The sequence below is a fragment of the Lepidochelys kempii genome, chromosome 6, assembly GCF_965140285.1.
Source record: "Lepidochelys kempii isolate rLepKem1 chromosome 6, rLepKem1.hap1, whole genome shotgun sequence".
Lineage (NCBI taxonomy): Eukaryota > Metazoa > Chordata > Testudines > Cheloniidae > Lepidochelys > Lepidochelys kempii.
The window spans coordinates 74338799-74356911 of record NC_136385.1 but is presented as its reverse complement, the minus strand read 5'-3'; the positions used below and the strand labels follow the sequence as shown (position 1 = coordinate 74356911).

Here is an 18113-nt window from a genome sequence, read left to right as displayed (position 1 = left end):
TCTTGTGTAGATTTAAAGGCAGTCCCAAACCTGGGTGACTCCCTGTATAGTATAAGTGAGATTTCTTTGTGCTACTCTCCCAAACTTACCCATATAGACCAACACTCACGGCCTGGCACAGTGGAGATGCATAGAAGTAGCAGATGCTATTGACAGTATGCAAGAGTGTAACAGACACATCTCAGCAGCAGGCACATCCCTTGCCAACCTGGCAAACAAGGGATCGTGCTCTGATCCTCCACATGGCAGCACTTTGCAGCCCAAATTGCAGTCTTCTGAAAAAAACCCAGGAGTACTTGTGGCACCTTAGAGACTAACCAATTTATTAGAGCATAAGCTTTTGTGGGCTACAGCCACTTCATCGGATGCATTGAATGGAACATATAGTAAGAAGACAGATATATATATACATATAGAGAAGGTGGAATTTGCCATACAAACTGTAAAAGGCTAAGTAATTAAGATGAGCTATTATCTTCTGAAGGGAGAGCTGCTGGGAGGCTAATGCTGGCCCTTCTCTCTTCTGAGCCCTGTTTGGTGTTTGCCATCACTAATAAAAATGTTCCCTTTCTTGGATACAACGGCTCATGGGACTCCCAACTTTACATGCCCCAATAAGAGCAGGCAGGCTAATCCGCAAATAGAAAGGGTCTTGGCTAACTTCACTTCCTAGACACCAAAGAGGCTGCTGGAGCGAACCAGTAGGAAATCTCCTCGGCAGGCCTCAGCAGACAAGGACCTGTAGATAATGTAGGGAAGCAGTGACTGCACTTCCTGTCTCCAGCAGAAAACCTCCTTGTGAGTTCTTGGCAGACTGCCAGAAGCTGTGAAAAGCCGAGGAGAGAATATTGATCCCAGTCATTGTAACACAACATCAAACTTTATTCCAGTACAGGCCACTGTCCCTACGTACACATCCTCACTCTGTCTAAGGGCAGGTCTATGCTACCACTTTAGTTGATCTAACTTACATTGCTCAGGGGTGTGAAAAAAGACACCCCCCTGAGCGATATGAGTTACAGCGACCTAAGCGCTGTCCATACCCGTGCTATATCAGCAGAGATGCTCTCCTGCCAACAGAACTTCTGCCTCTCATGGAGGGGGAGTAATTATGCCGACGGGAGAGCGCTCTCCTGTCGGCATAGAGTGTCTTCACCAGACACGCTGCAGCGGCACAGCTGCATTGATGCAGCTGCGCCAATGTAGCGTTTCCAGTGTAGACCTGCCCTCGGTATTATCCTCATGATTCTCTGTACTACAGTCGTTCCTATAGATCCCAGCTGAGATCCTGGGCCCATTGTGCTGGGCACTGTACATATACATAGTAAAAGACACCTTGTCCTGAAGAGCTTGTAATCTAAATAGACAAGTGAAGTAGTGGGAGGGGAAACTGAGGCACTTGGAGGTGACTTACCCGAGGGGACGCAGCCAGTCGGTGGCAGGGTCAGAATTCGGACCCAGGTCTCCTGAGGTCCCCTTCTCTGCCCCATTCTGCTCCTTCTCTGCCCCATTCACTGGGCCATGATATCTGTCCGTGGTGCCCATGTCAGTTTAATTAATCAGGGTTACTTACATCATGGATTTTTTTTTTTTTAAATTTAATACCATGTTAGCAAAACACACACACACACACACACACAAAAGGGAGTAAATTACACAGTGAGGGCTGAGGGTATTTTTATCTTTGCTCTTTGGACCTAATCATCTTGGTGTTTAGACTGGCATTGTTTGCAATAGACTGTTGCAATAAGGCAAGAGTCCCCTTTATTTGCTCTAGGGAAAGAGCTGTTGATGGCTTTGGCAGACATGAACTCTGACCTCCTCCTGTTCCTCATCCATGTTCCACCTCTTCCCCTCCCCCTCTGCTGGCTGATGTTCCAGCAGACAGAAGTCACTGACGCAGAAATGTACATTTCCAGGAGTCAATAAGCCCCAAGCCACAGCACAATCAAAGCAACAGGGTCATAGGGTGATACTAAACAGTAAATCACACAGCACTGACTTGTGGCAAGCTACAGAGGGAAAGTATTGGCACCAGGTCATGTGCTGCACATCTGCAATGCAAATTAATTATCATCTATCCAGACACATATCAAATGATCAAAGCTCCACCTGCCAGGAATGACTAGGAATTTGCGGCAGGTCCTGAAATTCACAACACAGCAGGAGACGTCGGGATTCATTAGGAACTGCAGCAGCTCTAGGCCCCAAGGCAGTGGAAATGAGCGAAGTGCGGTAACGGCAAGTTGGAGCATTAATAGGTCAGCCAGTGAGGAGGGCTGCAAGGTGGCGACCTTGCAGAGGTTTTTGTCTGAGACCCAGCAAACCTCATTGCTCTAGTACGACTCTGAGCACCTTCTCTCTTCTGTCCCTTCCAGAGTCCAAAGGGAGATGGTGATGAGGAGGAGGAAGGAGGATCTCATGAGGCCCCAGTGTCAACATTCATCATGCTCTTTGCAATGAGAGCCTGAAACTTTCCAGCGCTGAACATTTCTGTGTCTCATCTACCACCACACCCTGAAATCAAATTCACAGCTAGGTGAACCAGGCACTGTACAAACATGTCAGAGCTGCCTCCGCCCCCTTCTCTCCCGCTCTCTCTTGCCTTCTCCTTTCTCTCTCAAGTTTCTCGGAGAGTCAACGGATTCCAGCGTGAGAATATTTCCACCTCACCACTGGTTCCGGAGCAGTGAGAAATCTGGGGTAAGCTTCAGATCGCAGGTCTGGGGACGGTCACTGGGTTTGCTTTTTGTATTTAAAACAACAACATTCTAATGGCTGCGGTTTCATGTGATTTGTTTCCTCTGTTTACAGAGGACTAGGTTTGTCAGTTTAAACTAACCTCTCAGTGGCTGTGCTTCTATGGGTTAACCCCTTCTCTTTGGAGCTGCATTTTCAATCTTAGCAGTGCCAGGAATGCATGTGCTGAGCTCTTGTGTGTTGGCAATACCACTTTAGGGCAATGTGAGAGGAGAGCAGTGGGGTTTGTGGAGCTTTTCCCTTCAGATCTGGTTCTGGAAGGGAAAGAAAACTGGGACCTGGGCTCCTTTGGGAAGGAATTTACTCCATCTTTACTCCTATAGCCCAGCAACACCGTCCACCAATCGGGTTTGCTGGATGGCAGTGGTAGTTTCCCTGCAGCCCTTTTTCTACTCAGAATTGTCCTCTACTGGCATTCTCACAGTGGGACAGTCAGTGAGATCTCCTTTCTTTCACCTCCCCATCCCCTTTAGACAAGCAAGAATGTGTGTCTCTTACGGGGACGTGGCATTTGGGACCTGTTAGTGTAAGCTGTCAACAACGTGGAGCATGGAAAGAAAATGCCTTGCTGGACTTGGCAGTTGGTGAGGAAGGTTAAAGTCACCCCTGATGATGCTTGGGAAAGCAGACAGCCCATGTCAGGAACATGCCTACTGGCTCTCTGTATGCAAGATGTAACAATATCTCCAGGGAGCCCCTTATATCTGCAGGGACCCTCACCATACCTATCAGAGATACTTATTGATTCACCAGCTAAAACCCCTCATGCCCATATCCCTGCATTTCTTCTTTGCTATGTCAGCTAAGACCCTTTCAGCACAGCTGCTGACATATTGTGTTGTATATCTGAAGTATCAGGAAACTGGCTAATTTCATACTATTTGAAAACCATTTGTCAGATTTACATTGGCAATGTACACACAATCTCTTTTAACCAAGTGATCTCTCTCACACACACACACACACACACACACTCATACACCTATGCACACACACATGGAGAAGGTAGGTCTGTGTGGCAATTGTCCAGTAATATTTACTGATCCATTTCTCCTCTTGTTTGCCAGGATATTAAGTGACTTAATGTACTGGAGGACCGAACAGTGAAGTAGTCTGAGAAGAAGAAGAGAAGCACATAGCTGGTAAGTGAGTACTCAAAGGTGGGGCTTGGGAATATGTACAAAATGAGGCATTTGCTGAAAAGATAAAAGGCCAATCCCCCTTTTGAAGCCCATCCTAAGACAATGCCCAGTGCAGCTGAATCCCTAAATTGCTGCTTGTGAAAGGGGTGCTGCTATACTGGCATTGTATAAATTCTCTCTCCCCGAAGCAGTCAAGTCATTAATCATGTGGTAAGACTGTGTATTGATGCTCACATTGTGCAGCATATTGATATGTATGAACAATGGCTTATAAATAAGCTATTAGTAAATAGGCTGGTCAACTAGTATAAAGACCTGTTTGTGATATTAGCAACTGGGCTTCAAAGCAGCCTGTAAGTGCCCCTCTGTGGTGTGCTGCCTGTGAACATTCATGTGAAAAACATTTTGTGTGTAAGAACATTCATGAGAGAGAATCTGGGGCCCAGTAGGTGAGAGTCAGTTAACTGAGAAACAAAATTTTGTTTTGTGACTAAACAAAATTCCTTACAGAGGAAAGTGTATGTACTTGGTAAAAGTTCAGCATCCTATCATGGAACAGAAACAACAGCATGCGAGCTGGGTGACCAGTCCCAAACGTCAAATAACGAATTCTCAGTATCCGTTCCTAACTGGATATTTGCTGTGAACAGTTTGTGAACAACCCACAGGTCAAACATGTTTGTCAAAACTATTTGATGTGTTCGTAAAAATCACAATCGGTTCAAAGACAATTCATGAGCAGCGAGAAAAGGCTAAATATGTCGAGTAAACTGTTTGAAACAATTAGACAGATTAGCTCTAATTGTAAGTAAAAATGCATTTAACTACATACATCCCATTCCCCTGGATCATACAATATTTTATTTTCAGACCTAGACTCCATGATTTTTGTTCCTGATAATCAAGGTTTATCTATCTTTGTAGAAGGATGGTATCTAAGGCCCCATGTCACCATAATGCTCCGTTGGTCTGGCTCAGACATAATGCTCTGGGAATCCAGTTAACACTCCTCTTCAGTCAGTGACAGAATCTCTGGTGGTTAACATAAGATGCTACCCTCCTCAGCCCCAGAGGTTAGGGGAGAGCACATTTATCATCACACCAATCTCAGACCCTGCCAGATCAGGATCTAAACCATGGGACCAATTTTCCACTCTATCACATCACTTTTGCTCCTGTGCATCTCTGTTGATATGAATGGGTTATACCAATGCTGTCAACATTTGTTAACCTTTATGCTGAAATGTTCCCAATTAATACTGAGTTGTTAAACATAAAGGTCCAAGAAAACCCAGCTTGGTTTTCAGATTCAAGCTTCTAGGTTCGTTTCAGAAAAACTGTTTAGTAGGATCACTAGGCAACACTTTGAATGATACAACCAAACTTTATTAAAAAATAGGGTGACCATATTTCCCTCTGCTGAATATGGGACACCTGGTAAAATTACTCGTATTCAAGTGAGTTCAACGGCCATCAATCAGAACTATGCAGTACAAATGTTAAAATTAACATGAAGTTGACTGAGCCCCCATTAAAAAGAAATACTGCATAGTTAAATTCTTTTTATTTACCTTCTTATCTTTAAGGCTTTAGGGTTCACATAGGGAGGGGTGACACACACACCTCCTCCCCCTCCATGGGGAGAGGTGACACACACACACACTCCCGTACACCTCTCTCACACGGGGGGGTCACCAACCCGAACTTCTCTGCCAGCGCTCTCTGCCCTCCATGCCTGGCTGGGCCCCTGGGATGGACCTGCCTCTCCTGGTACATGGCATTGCACCTTCCCAAGGCAACGTGGTGGGGGGGGGGGAATGAAGGCCCCCAAATTCTACCAGCGTTTACACCAGAATGTGGCCAGCAGCAGCCTTTTGGCACTGTTCAGGAGGGAAGGGATGGGAGCTGCTTCCAGCCGCAGGGGAGGAGGAGAGGAGGAAGGGATGACCTGGCTTGTGTCTTTGCAGAGCTCATCTCTTCTTCTCCGCTGTCCCCCTCCGGCTGGAAACAGCTTGTTCCTTCCTGCCCATACAGTGTCGAAAGGCAGCTAACACCTCCAGGCTGCTGCTGGCCACCGACATAACCCAGCTGCCTCCTGTTGCCACCACCTCCCCACTGGCTACAGGAAGGAAGGAAGGGGCAGGAAGGGGTTAAGCCCTAAGGCTGCATTGTGCACCAGGGCTCAGGGAACCTGGCTGCAGGAACTTCAGAAAATGGGCCAGAGAGGTGGCTCAGTAGGGAAGGGTGCCTAGGGGATGGAGCAGCCCTGCGCTCCCTTGGGCAGGACCCAGGGCAGGGGAAGGGGGGTGAAGAGGGGGGCTAAGCTCCTGCCCCAGGGCTGCCGTGGAGTCAGCAGGTTCGGGGTGTGAACAGGCTGGAAATCACTTCCCCCGCCCCACTCCAGAGCTTAGCTGAAGGGCGGAGAGGCTTCCCCGTACCAGCGCTGTGTGGGGCTTTGGCACATGCAAGGCTTGGCTCCTCCTGGCCAACATCCCAGGCCGGAGGGTCTTGGGCTTTCCCAGGGTGCCGGCCCAGCCAGAGGCAGTGGGGGAAGGAAGGAGCCTGCCAGCCAGGCTGCTGGTGAGCTGAGCGCTCTGACCAGAGGCTGGTTCCCTGCACAGCTCTGGGAGCGGGACACGCCCCGCCAGGGGGTTATGAAGGAACAGCGGGGCTGGGGTGTAGGGGCGAAGGAGCAAAGCAGGGAGAGGACAGCAAGAGGGGGAGCACGTAAAGGGCTGATGGGTGGGCTACAGAGGCAACACGTAATGGCTGCTGCCTGGCACCTGCCCATTCTCACCAGCCACCAGAGCTCGCAGTGTGCAGCCAGTGCTGGCCAGAAACAGGATGCAGGGCAGGGCCTGAGAGCTGCTTGGGGTGGGGGCTGCACTGATGGACCAGCATGAGGAGCGGCCGACCCTGTGTGCTGCATCTTCACCCCGCCACCAGCCTTGCACACCCACCCCCATCGTCGGCCACTGGACACCCCCTCCACTCACTGCTGGCATAATGGTATCCTTTGGATGCCAACTGCAGCTCTCCCTTCCAATTTAGCAAAACTGCTCCTTTTATACTGTATTATAGTACTCATTAACATTAAACTGTCCTTTACCATAATTCTATTGCTTCCACCTTCTTATTGGCTCTTTACACTGCACATTATTTAAATTGACATCTGCACCAATGTCCTTCGCATACTAGCAATATAGATAACATTTTAATAAACCATTCACAATTTTCATAAACATTTATTAAAAACGTTGCTTAAACCAGTTATAATCCAAACATAATGGTAACAAAGCCCTGGGTCACGTCCTTGCTCACTCTTACTTTCCCATAACACACTGTCTCCAACTTATCTTTGCCTTTTCTCACAGTAGCAACTTCAATTTCCCCTACTCCTCTACACCGAGGGTTTGGACCCCCGTTAGCCTAACATCTCCTTCGCTTCTTAATCCAAACTATCCTTTTGGTTACAGTGTAAACCAGGTGCACTGGAGGGGAGAATCGGGCCATATCCATTTAACGTAGCTCCTGCACGGTATCTAAAGGGCAAACTCGGGTTCCTGGGTGGCAGCAGGTTTGTGCTGCTACCTTGCTGAATTAACCCTTGAGCAGTATTGATATTACTTTTGTTTTTAGATTGATTGCCTTGGTCTTACATAAGAGTCAAACATTAACATAGTTGGATAAAATAAAAATCCAGGCTCCTGGTCCCTTCAAAACCCTTTATAAGAAATGTGTCTTCACCCTATATATGATGATGTTGTTGCCCTTACAAATCAGAGGCTCCTCCCATTCCCATCCCTTCTGTAGTCTAAGAGCTGGGTGACAAAATAACCGATACCTGAGAGGAGGTGTGGTCTGAATTGTGGCTGCAGGGTCATTTTAGTGTAGTGGGTACAGCAGGGGGCTGGGGATCAGTCAGGGTCTAGGTTCTAAGATCAGTTTATATGACTCACTGTATGGTTTGGGTAGGATTGCCAATTTTCTAGTCACACAAAAAAAATCCTAGACCCGCCCCTTCCCTAAGGCCCCCGTCCCCCACTCACTACATTCCCTCTCCCTCGGTGGCTCCCTCTCCTCCACCCTCACTCACTTTCGCTGGGCTAGGGCAGGGGTTGGGGTGCAGGAGCGGGGTGAGGACTCCAGCTGGGGGTGTGGGTTCTGGGGTGGGGCCAGAAATGAGGGGTTTGGGGTGCAGGAGGAGGCTCCAGGTTGGGGGGTGGAGCAGGGGGATTTGGAGTGCGGGAGGGGGCTGCAGTTTGAGGCAGGAGGTTGGGGCTTGGGGTTGGGGCGTGGGCTTACCTCGGGCGGCTCCCAGTCAGTGGTACAGTGCGGGGGCTAAGGCAGACTGCCTGCCTGTCCTGGCACCACACTGTGCGTGCTCCAGAAGCAGCCAGCAGGTCCGGGTCCTAGGCGGAGGGGAGTGGGCACGGGCAGGAGGCTCCACGCACTGCTCTCACCCGCAGGGATCACCACCACCCCAGCTCCCACTGGCCAATGAGAGTGCGGAGCCAGTGCTCAGGGGCGGAGGGGGGCCTGTGGACTCCCCCACCTAGGAGACAGACCTGCTGACTGCTTCTGGGGCGCAGTGCGGTTTCAGCCAGGACAGGTAGGGACTAACCTGCCTTAGCGCCGCAGCACCGCTGACCGGACTTTTAACTGTCTGGTCGGTGGTGCTGACCAGAGCCACCAGGGTCCCTTTTCTACGGGGCATGCCAGTCAAAAACCAGACACCTGGTCACCCTAGGTTTGGGGTAAGTCACTTTACAGCTCTGTGCCTCAGTTCTCCATCTGTAAAATGGGGATAATACAATTGACCAGTGTCACAGGCTGGTGGCAGGTTTAGTGTTTTCATAAAGCACTTTGAACTGCGTGACTGCAAAGCAATGTGTTATTACCTACATTATGACAAGTGGGGAATCAACTTGTCTTTATTATTGTTTGGAAGTCGTTAAAATTGTCTCCAAAACCTTGCTAGCCTAGCTATTGGTGTCATCATGATCAGGTGGCATGCTCCTGCCATCTCAGCACATTTCCACCACATTGCTAAGGCACGCATCCTGAGGCCTGAGTCTTCATTGCGTGGGCAGTTACATCTGGGCACAGTGAGTGTAAAATGCTACCATTTTGATTTGGTAGCACCCTTTGCACAGATGTAGATGACTTTGCAAGGTGCAGGACAAATGGAGAATCAGGGCTTGGGATCTTCCTGCCCTTATATAGTGAGTCCCAAGGAAGGGCAAGCTTAGCAAATGTCTCCACAGTGTCTTGAATTAATGAGCAGTCTGTTATGATGGCCAGTGGAGAGCATGTGAAAAAACATGATTTTTTAAAAATGAAAACAATCCATCTTCATTTTTGGATGTACCTCAGGGAATCTGCAGGTGGGCTGTGTGGTGCCTGGAGTGTCCACTGTGAATGGAATGGGACTGTGAATGTAGGGAAGTGTCCATCTGTGATTCAAGGCAAGTGAGAAAGGTGGCTGAAAGGTGCCCCCCTCTCAGCAGAGCTAATTGAGAGTGAGTCCTGTGGATTGATCTCTGAGGCTGGGAAAAGCAGTGCTGGTGTTACATTGGTATTTGCTAACCCTAATCCTCCAGTCGATCTAATAAGAGGAACAGAAAGGCTACGTCTACACAGGGATAAAAAACCTGTGGCCGGCCTGGGTCAGCTGACTGGGCTCGCGGTGCTCGGGCTTAGGGGCTAAAAAGTCACTGTGTAGATGCAAGGGTTGAGAGTCCCAGAACTCAGCTCCAGCCTGAGCCTGAACGTCTACATCTACATCGTGATGTTTAGCCCTGCAGCGAGAGCCTGAGCTCAAAGGTCTCCATAGTGATTTGTAGCCTTGCAGCCCAAGCTCTTCCAGCCCGAGTCAGCTGACCTGCGCCAATGCAGGTCTTCTATCCCTGTGTAGGTGTACCCAGTGAGGCTACTCTTCTAGATCTTGCAGCTAAAGTACTGGGCTGTGACTCAGGAGATCAAAGTTCAGTCTCTGGCTGTGCTACAGGCTTCCTGTGTGAACTTGAATAAGTCATTTAATCTCTGTCTCATCTGTACCTGAAGATGATAGTAGTTCCCCTCCTCCCAACTTTTGTCAGTCAAATACAGCCTTATTATTTCATAAAGAAAGAAGCTGGCTAACGTTTGGGTTGTGATAGTATTAGATTTGCACAGTACAAAAGCTCCTTCCTTTCAAAGAGCTTTTATGTCATCAGATGTAAATTTGGCCCAGTATGTCTAAAAACCACAGAGGAGCATGACAATAAATACTGTTCACAATAAGCTCAGGAAAGACATATTTATTAGGTGGCCTATTTTGCTCTTAATAGATGAGACAAGAAAAGAAAAAAACCAACAATTTAGTTTCATGGTCCTTCCCATCCTTTTGGTAAAAGCCATGTATCAAATGTTGGGAGTTTGCATTTCCTTTCTCATCTGTCACAAAATAAACCCAGCAACATAACAGATAAATCTCTCCTAATCTTATTTCTAACAGAATATTAATCTGTACGCCTGGGTATGTGTTCACACAGGATTTAGAGCATTACATCAGTCTGCAGTGCTGTTAGGTTGCATGGTGCACCCATCTTGCCAGACATACAGCTTTATTATCAGAAAAAAATGTAGGACTTGAAACACTGAAAGTTATAGTGCAGCAGCAAACGTAATCTCTTCCTTTAGGGAAGCAAAGCACCTAAACCAACATTTCCAAAGCCCAGGGCCTCAGATCAAGGTGCAGAGAGGGATCACGGCAGGACACCGCACTCTGAGATCCCATTTCAAATATAGAATCATAGAGATGTAGGGTGGGAAGTGACATCGAGAGGCTGTCTGGCCTCCTGCCATTAGCCCCCACCTTTTTTCCCCTCCACCCACTCTTTACTGGTTGTTAGCCCTGGCTGTATAAAGTTTCATTTAGATTTGAAAACTCTTAGGGAAGGAAACTGACAGTTTTGTTTGTCTGCAAAGTGCTATGAACGTCTATGACATGGAGTAAATAAAGATCATGTCAGGTCAGTAAACATTAGGATTCTATAGGGCTTGGAATGCAATAAAATACTTTGTGTGTATTATACATACCCAAACACATGGGTAATTATCTTGTTAGCATACACCATACTTGAAATGTATTACACTGTTGTGACTTGCATCTCAGTGAGTTTTAATGGGGTTTTCCTTTTGTTTGGGGGGTTCTCTGGGATCCCTCCCTGTGCTCTCTGACTCCAACTTCAACTCCCCCCTCCCGCCCATCACAGTGACTCTGCCTGCAGCCTGGCTGGACTGGATGAACTCCCGCAGCCCCTCTTTGTAGTCCTTCAACACTTTTCAGAGCAACAACTGAGGAGTCTCTTGGGGACACTGGATTGATACTTTTCCCCATCCAGTATCTAAGAGTTCTGTGTTCTTGGTCCAGGGAGGGCATGACCCACCAAGCTTGGTAGCAGAATGGTGATGCCCATAGGGTAGAACTTCTCAGCAAAACGGTGTTTCAGTTGCTGTAAGAAATTGTTCTAAATAAAAAATAATCAAGTAAGCATCAGACACCCTGCTACCTATTTCTCTCATTCACGTTGAGAGATTGAGAGAGAGCGAGCAAGTGTGTGTGTATACACGTACGCACACACACAATGACAGTCATAGTTTATATACCTGCCCTATGCACCAGTGAAACTATAATTATATCAGGGAAGCTGATGAAATAACAAAGCACAAGAGCAAATTTGCTTTAGTATCTGAAATACTGTGTGATAACAAGGAACAATTCCTGCTACCATTTACTTCCTTCTTTCTTCTGACCAGCTGATCATTTTCTATGCCCCTCTGTTTCTCTGTTGTCTCCCAATCCCTCCTTCCAACTCTGATTTCCTTTCCTTCTTCCAACCTAATTCCCCCTTCCTCTCATCCGAGCCTAACCCTTCTCTCTGCTTGCCCCTCCTTTCCAGCTGATCCCTCCCACTGCTCTGAATCTGCCGTCTGTGATTTTTTTCTCCTGCTCGCTAGCAGATGTGACAGCTTTTGGAACTATATTATCTGTGAAAAGCTATATCTGGAGTTAAAAAATCTGACGTGGTTTCCTAGGCAGCAGAAATGGATCACTGAGAGAATTTAAATCTCCAGCTGCTTTTGTCTCAGGGTAGTGACTTTTATTATTTATGTTTATGACATTTCTACCAGTAGGACTATCAGGAGTGAATGAAAAGACTAGAGTCTAGTAGATTACTATGGTGTCAGTGTCCTAGGATATGTATGGCAGATTAAGGGGATGTTGTCTAATAGTTTAAGGCTAAAGTATAGGTTTTGTGTTTATTTACAAAATCTAAGTTTTATATGATAAAAATATTCTTATTAATTTGTTTTTGGATAACAAAGGGCATGTTTTAGTTTTTATTTAAACATTCTCCTGATGGAAACTCAAATATTCTAGCCAATACAGAAGAACAAGTGTAACTGACCACTCTCATTTCACTGCCCAAGCTGAGTAAAATGGAAAACCTAAAGGATTATTAAAGATGATGGGAATTTAGATACCTATTTTTAATATGATTTTTTTATTCTGACCGTGTTCATTTAAACTACAACCACCTGTCCAATATCAGACTGTATTTATAATCAAAGCAATCAATGTAAAGCAAATGTAATTGGAAACCCAGAGGTACACGTAGGTTTCCAGGGTTGGATGCATTTTATCATTATGATACTCTTACTACTAGCCAAAAAGACACAAAGGCCAATTTTCAGACAGCTGCTGTAAATGTGACCATGAACTTAATGGATACATATTTCTGCATATGTGAACCATACTTTTGTCTATACCAATGCAGTAAGTTCTTTCAAAAGGGTGATTTGCAGGCACAATTATCTAATGTGAATGCACCAATGTTTTGTTTATGTACATGCAAAGTGATATGCTGGGGTAGATCTACTTTTGAAACCTGGTTGAAAATTTGGCCCCAAATGGAAAAGTGAACATTTTAATTCAGTAATTCACACATAAAATCCAATCATACTGAATCATAAAGGAATGCAACTAGTTATTATTTATGGATTTATTTTTACAGCACCACAAAGTGTGCTAGGGGCTTTACAAACAAATAGAAAGCCATTGTCCTTGCCCTGTAGATCTTACAGTATAATTCACGATCTACCAAATTCACCGCCCATTTTGGTCAATTTCACAGTCATAAGGATTTAAAAAATAGTAAATTTCATGATTTCAGCTATTTAAATCTGAAATTTCATGATGTTATAATTGTTGGGATCCTGGCCCAAAAAGGAATAATGTGTGTGTGGAGGGGGTGGGGGGGTTTGCAAGGTTATTGTAGGGGGGGTTGCAGTACTGCTACCCTTACTTCTGCACTGCTGCTGACGGCGGCGCTGCCTTCAGAGCTGGGTGCCTGCTGAACGGCTGCCACTCTCCGGCCACCCAGTTCTGAAGGCAGTGGAGAAGTAAGGGTGGCAATATTGAAACCCCCCTAAATAACCTTGTGACCTCCCCTGCAACTCCCTTTTGGGTCAGGACCCCCAATTTGAGAAACACTGGTCTCCCCTGTGAAATCTGTATAGTACAGGGTAAAAGCACACACAAGATCAGATTTCAAGGTCCGTGACACGTTTTTCAGCTGTGAATTTGGTAGAGTCCAAAGTATAATTATGTATGGGATGCAATGAGGGAGGCTACAAAGAGTAGGGAGGGGGTAGATGAGGAAGAACAAGGGTTAAAACAATACGATCACTTGGTTACTCAGTTTAGGAATGTACGTTTCCTTCCCCATGGCTCAGTGAAGAGGTTTTATTTAATAATTATTGACACACTTCTTGTCCCAGCAGAGAGTTGAGATTTAGAGCACTTTATCCAGTCCTTCCCACTTCCTGATTTATGTCAAATGCTGTGGAGCCTCTCTAGTAGCCCCACCTGTCCTCTGAACAGTGCCAAAACGAGTAGCTAGCAGGTCACTTCCCTTTTCCAGGAAATCTTCTGTAGTTCTTCTCCTTCAAGAATTGTCTCCAGATTTATTTCTCATTATTTATTATCTGAATTGCAGTAGTATTTAGGAGCCCCAGTCATGGACCAGGACCCCACTGTGCTGGGCTCTATACAGATACAGAACAAAAACCATCACTGCCCCAGTGAGCTCACCATTAGAGCATATGTGCCCTGGGTGCCATTGGAATTACCTCCAAAGCAAAGAGGGTTCTGGCAGCGCACCCTCTCAGGTGCAGAAGTGTGGTCTCACAGTGCTTCTCTAAATGGGCTTTTATTTGGCTGGCTTTTCTCTACATTGCTTCTCTGTTTTTCAGATGGAATAATAAGTCTGGGGTCTCTTGTGAGCATTTTGATGCAGCACAGTAATGCTGTGTTTGCATTTGAAAAGTCCGTATAAATGCCCTGCTGTGATATACAGTGTAAGGCCCCGATCCTGCAAATGCTTAATGCACATGATTAACTTTACTACCGTAAGTTGATTGATTCCATCCCCTCCCTACTGTTTCAAGGGAACTGTGCATGGTAGTAAAGTTAAGCATGTGCATACGTTTTTGCAGGCTCCAGGCCCTAAGTACAGGAAATACAGCAGTATGTTAAATAATCACTTTTTAACCACTGTACACTGCTTTAAACTGTAGCTCTAAATGTAACAATGTGAATTATGTACAGCATTATACCATTAAGAGAGCATGATATTGAAGTGTATAGCATGTAAGGAAAATATCACCAGAAATGTTTGTGTCTCTACTGTGAAACAAATTATTTTCTCTATATTCACTGTTGTCTTTGACCCATGAAATACTTTTCCCTCAAAATAATCTAAAGCTGAGGTACTGGGAAGGGAGAAAGATCTTTCTGAAGTGTAAGAGCTTGGTGGGGGTCCAAAATCTGCTGTTGGATAGAGGGAAAGATCAGGAAGTGTCTATGTACACCAGTGGTTCTGTACAGATAATACAATAGTGCATCCAGCACTAATGTAATATTAAGGTTGGGAAATTGAACCGCAAATTTAGGAAAATCCAGAATCTCTACTTTCTCCCACAATGTTAATAATAATATTTATTTATTTATTGTAATTCAGTAGCATCTAGGTGCCCGAGTCACGTGCTAGGCACTATACAAACACATAAGTAAAAGATGGTAACTGCCCATCCTATGTATTTCCTGTATGTATTATCAACAAACAATAATATGTTAAGGTTTAAATTGAACAAGAGAAAGAGATAAAGATAATTCTATGTATGCAACATAATCAACTTCTGGGAATAACTTTAATTTGCAGGACTGACGTCCTTTTGAGTGCTTGATTTTTCCACCTTAACATAGTATTAGCACTATTTTTTCCTTTTAATTTAGAAAAATGAAGAGCTAATAAAATAACTACATCTGGAGTTCTTTGGCCTAGGAAACTGTAATTGTGTGTCGGTTTCTAGAACCCAGCATCAGAATGCAGTGTTCCTTTGCTGAGGCACCCTAACTTCAGGCGTTAATACCTTGAATAAAGGAACAGAGTAATTACTTCTGACTCATGCTTGTTCGCTCTAAATGGGATACAAGAGTGATCGGGGTGTCTTTCTGAGGGGAAAAAGGCAGAGGACCAGGACAGAGGAAGTCTTGCAAGGAAACCCTAGGGACAGTGAAGCTTGGGGAGAAAGTTTAGGCTCAAGTTTGTGTTTTGGTGAGTAACCCTCAGGAACTTTGTTGAGGAACCCGTCAGGAATTTCACCCATTTATTATTTGTTCATGACAGAGTCTACTGTGTGCAAGGCCTTTTTTAGACATTCAGGAAGTGACGGTCCCTGCCCCCAAAGAACTCACAATTTAAGGACAGATAGCCAAGTAGACAGAGGTTACAGGAAGGGGCACAAAAAACAGGGATTTTCTTCAGTGGAGATTATAAATTGCTTAAACTAGGGCTGCTCAGCTTATGCTACAGAGCTTTAGCACTGAGCCTCTGCTGAAGCATTTTACCTAGACTGAGCTATCTAAAATGCGAGGCCTCTGCTGAAGGCTCCCTGGCTGTTTCTCTCCTCATGACCTTTCACAAGCTGCATTTCTAATATTATAATTCTAACAGTGGCATTCTTGACAGTTTGTAACTTTCTTGAACTGGAGATACTTGATTTATAGAATTTACAGGCTCAAGCAGCTTTAGGAGGACTGTAAAGTGTCCCTGCTAAACATGCCCTTAAAGCCCCAAATAGAAAACACTCTAGGTCGGATACATGAAATTGCTGACTTTAAACATTTGTAACTTTGAAACCAAAGAACCAATTTTCCACTAATTTTTTCCAGACTTGATAAAATCTCCTCAGCAAGTTTGACCTTGCTAGCTATTTGTATTGAGGTGGTCAGGAGTTGCAAGTTTGGGATTCAGCTTTTGAACACCTCAAAGTTCAAAAGTATTGGACTTGTGGCTTTATTCTCAGCCTATTATAAAAATAGGGGCCATTCACAAAAATCAAATCCAGCTCTGGATTTAATACCCTACCTCCCCACATCCAGAAAAAGCCCCTTTAAAAGTACAGATAGGCCTGAACCAAAAGCTCAGTTTTATCTCAACTTTTAAAGTTACCTGCCGATAAAAATTTGGCTCAACTTACATTGCTTAAATTAAAAAAAAAAAAAAAAAACTCTTTGCTCTTCTCTGCTCTCGGGAGAGTAGGAGCAATAACTCGCTGCCGATGCAGCTCCTCTGGTGATGGCAGTGGAGGCAGCTATAGATGGGGCTCAGGCTCTTTTTCTCTGTTATCTAACCTCATTCTGAGTAGATTGAAATGCAAAGTCATAAAAACGGCTATCTACATTCTCCCCCATTACTCCCAACAGGGTAGCTACATCAGTAGTGATTTATGGATCCTAGTGTAAGCTCAGCTATTTAGGCTAAAAGACCAAGGCTGGAAAACCTCAGGTGAATAGGAATTTGTACGAGCAATGGAAAAAGAAGGGTTAGACTGGAAATTCGAATGTAGCTATAACTGTAGGTTTGGTTGCCAAGCCTCCGGGATTGTCCTGGAGTTTCCAGGAATTAAAGATTATATCGTGTGATGAAACCTCCAGGAATATGTCCAACCACAATTAGCGACCCTAACTGGAGCCGTACAATAACTACTGTGAAGACCATATAAATGACTAGATCTAATGCATTTGATCTCTCTGATTCAGGCATCATGTTCCGCAAAAAGAAGAAGAAACGACCGGAGATCTCTGCTCCGCAGAACTTCCAGCATCGGGTCCACACCTCGTTCGATCCAAAAGAGGGTAAATTCATTGGCCTGCCCCCTCAATGGCAGAACATTCTCGACACCCTGAAACGCCCAAAGCCAGTCGTAGACCCTTCAAGAATCACCAGGATGCAGCTTCAACCTATGAAGGTGAAAGAGGAAAGTTAATCCTTCCCATTCTCTCAAATGCAGTGCAGCCCAAGTGAAGCAATGCCTCCTATGTTCTTCAGAATAAAAATGTCCTATTAATGTTACAGGGTGATCTGTAAGGAGACCAGGGAAGGTCAAGGTATAGGTTTTGATCAAGTTTTATCTTCTGTGAAGGCAGAGTAAAACCTCTCTTGTTTTAAAGAAAAAACAGGGTCAGCAGTAGAACCTCAGCGATAACTAAAACAACTACACTACTGCAGTTAAACTAACCCAGGGGTTCTCAGATTGGGGGTCATGAGGATATTATGTGGCGGTCACAGGCTGTCAGCCCCGCGCATGGCAGGTCTCTGGCCCCAAAGGAAGGGTGACAAAATAGAAGTTCGCCCAGAGTGCCATTTTCCCTAAGGCCATTCCTTGGACTGAGACAACATTAGAGGGCTTGATTGTTCAGCAGCTGAAGAGCTACATTGAACTGCAGATCCATCAGAACACTGAGACTGGCAAACATAAACATGTAATTTATAATTTAATAGTCAGACACACAGGCTGGAATGGCACTGGGGGAGGCTTGCAGGGGCTATAGGTACCCCAAAATTTGCCTTAGCTCCCCCTCCCAGTACAAAGGGCAAACATTACAGAGACAAAAGGGTGGCATGGTATAGCATTGCCACCCTTACTTCTGCAGTTCTGCACTGCTGGTGGTGGCAGCACTGTCTCCAGACCTGGGCGCCCAGCCAGCAGCCCCGGCTCTCTGGCCACCCAGCTCTGAAAGCAGCACCTGCCGCCAGCAGCAGCACAGAGGTAAGGGTGGCAATGGGGCGCTAAGTCTGCTGTGAACAGTGATATTGA

At 45.6% G+C, this 18113-nt stretch overlaps 1 protein-coding gene across 1 annotated transcript in view; it reads left to right on the top strand.

The window, feature by feature from the left end:
* The first annotated feature begins 2470 nt into the window (after positions 1-2470).
* Positions 2471-18113, top strand: part of PAK6 (p21 (RAC1) activated kinase 6) — a 33347-nt gene continuing 17704 nt past the window's right edge. Inside the window, exons 1-3 of the mRNA XM_073348805.1 lie at positions 2471-2703; positions 3828-3902; positions 17056-17264. Coding sequence (XP_073204906.1) covers positions 17061-17264 — 204 coding nt within the window. The 5' untranslated portion in view covers positions 2471-2703; positions 3828-3902; positions 17056-17060. The remainder of the gene's footprint in view (positions 2704-3827; positions 3903-17055; positions 17265-18113) is intronic.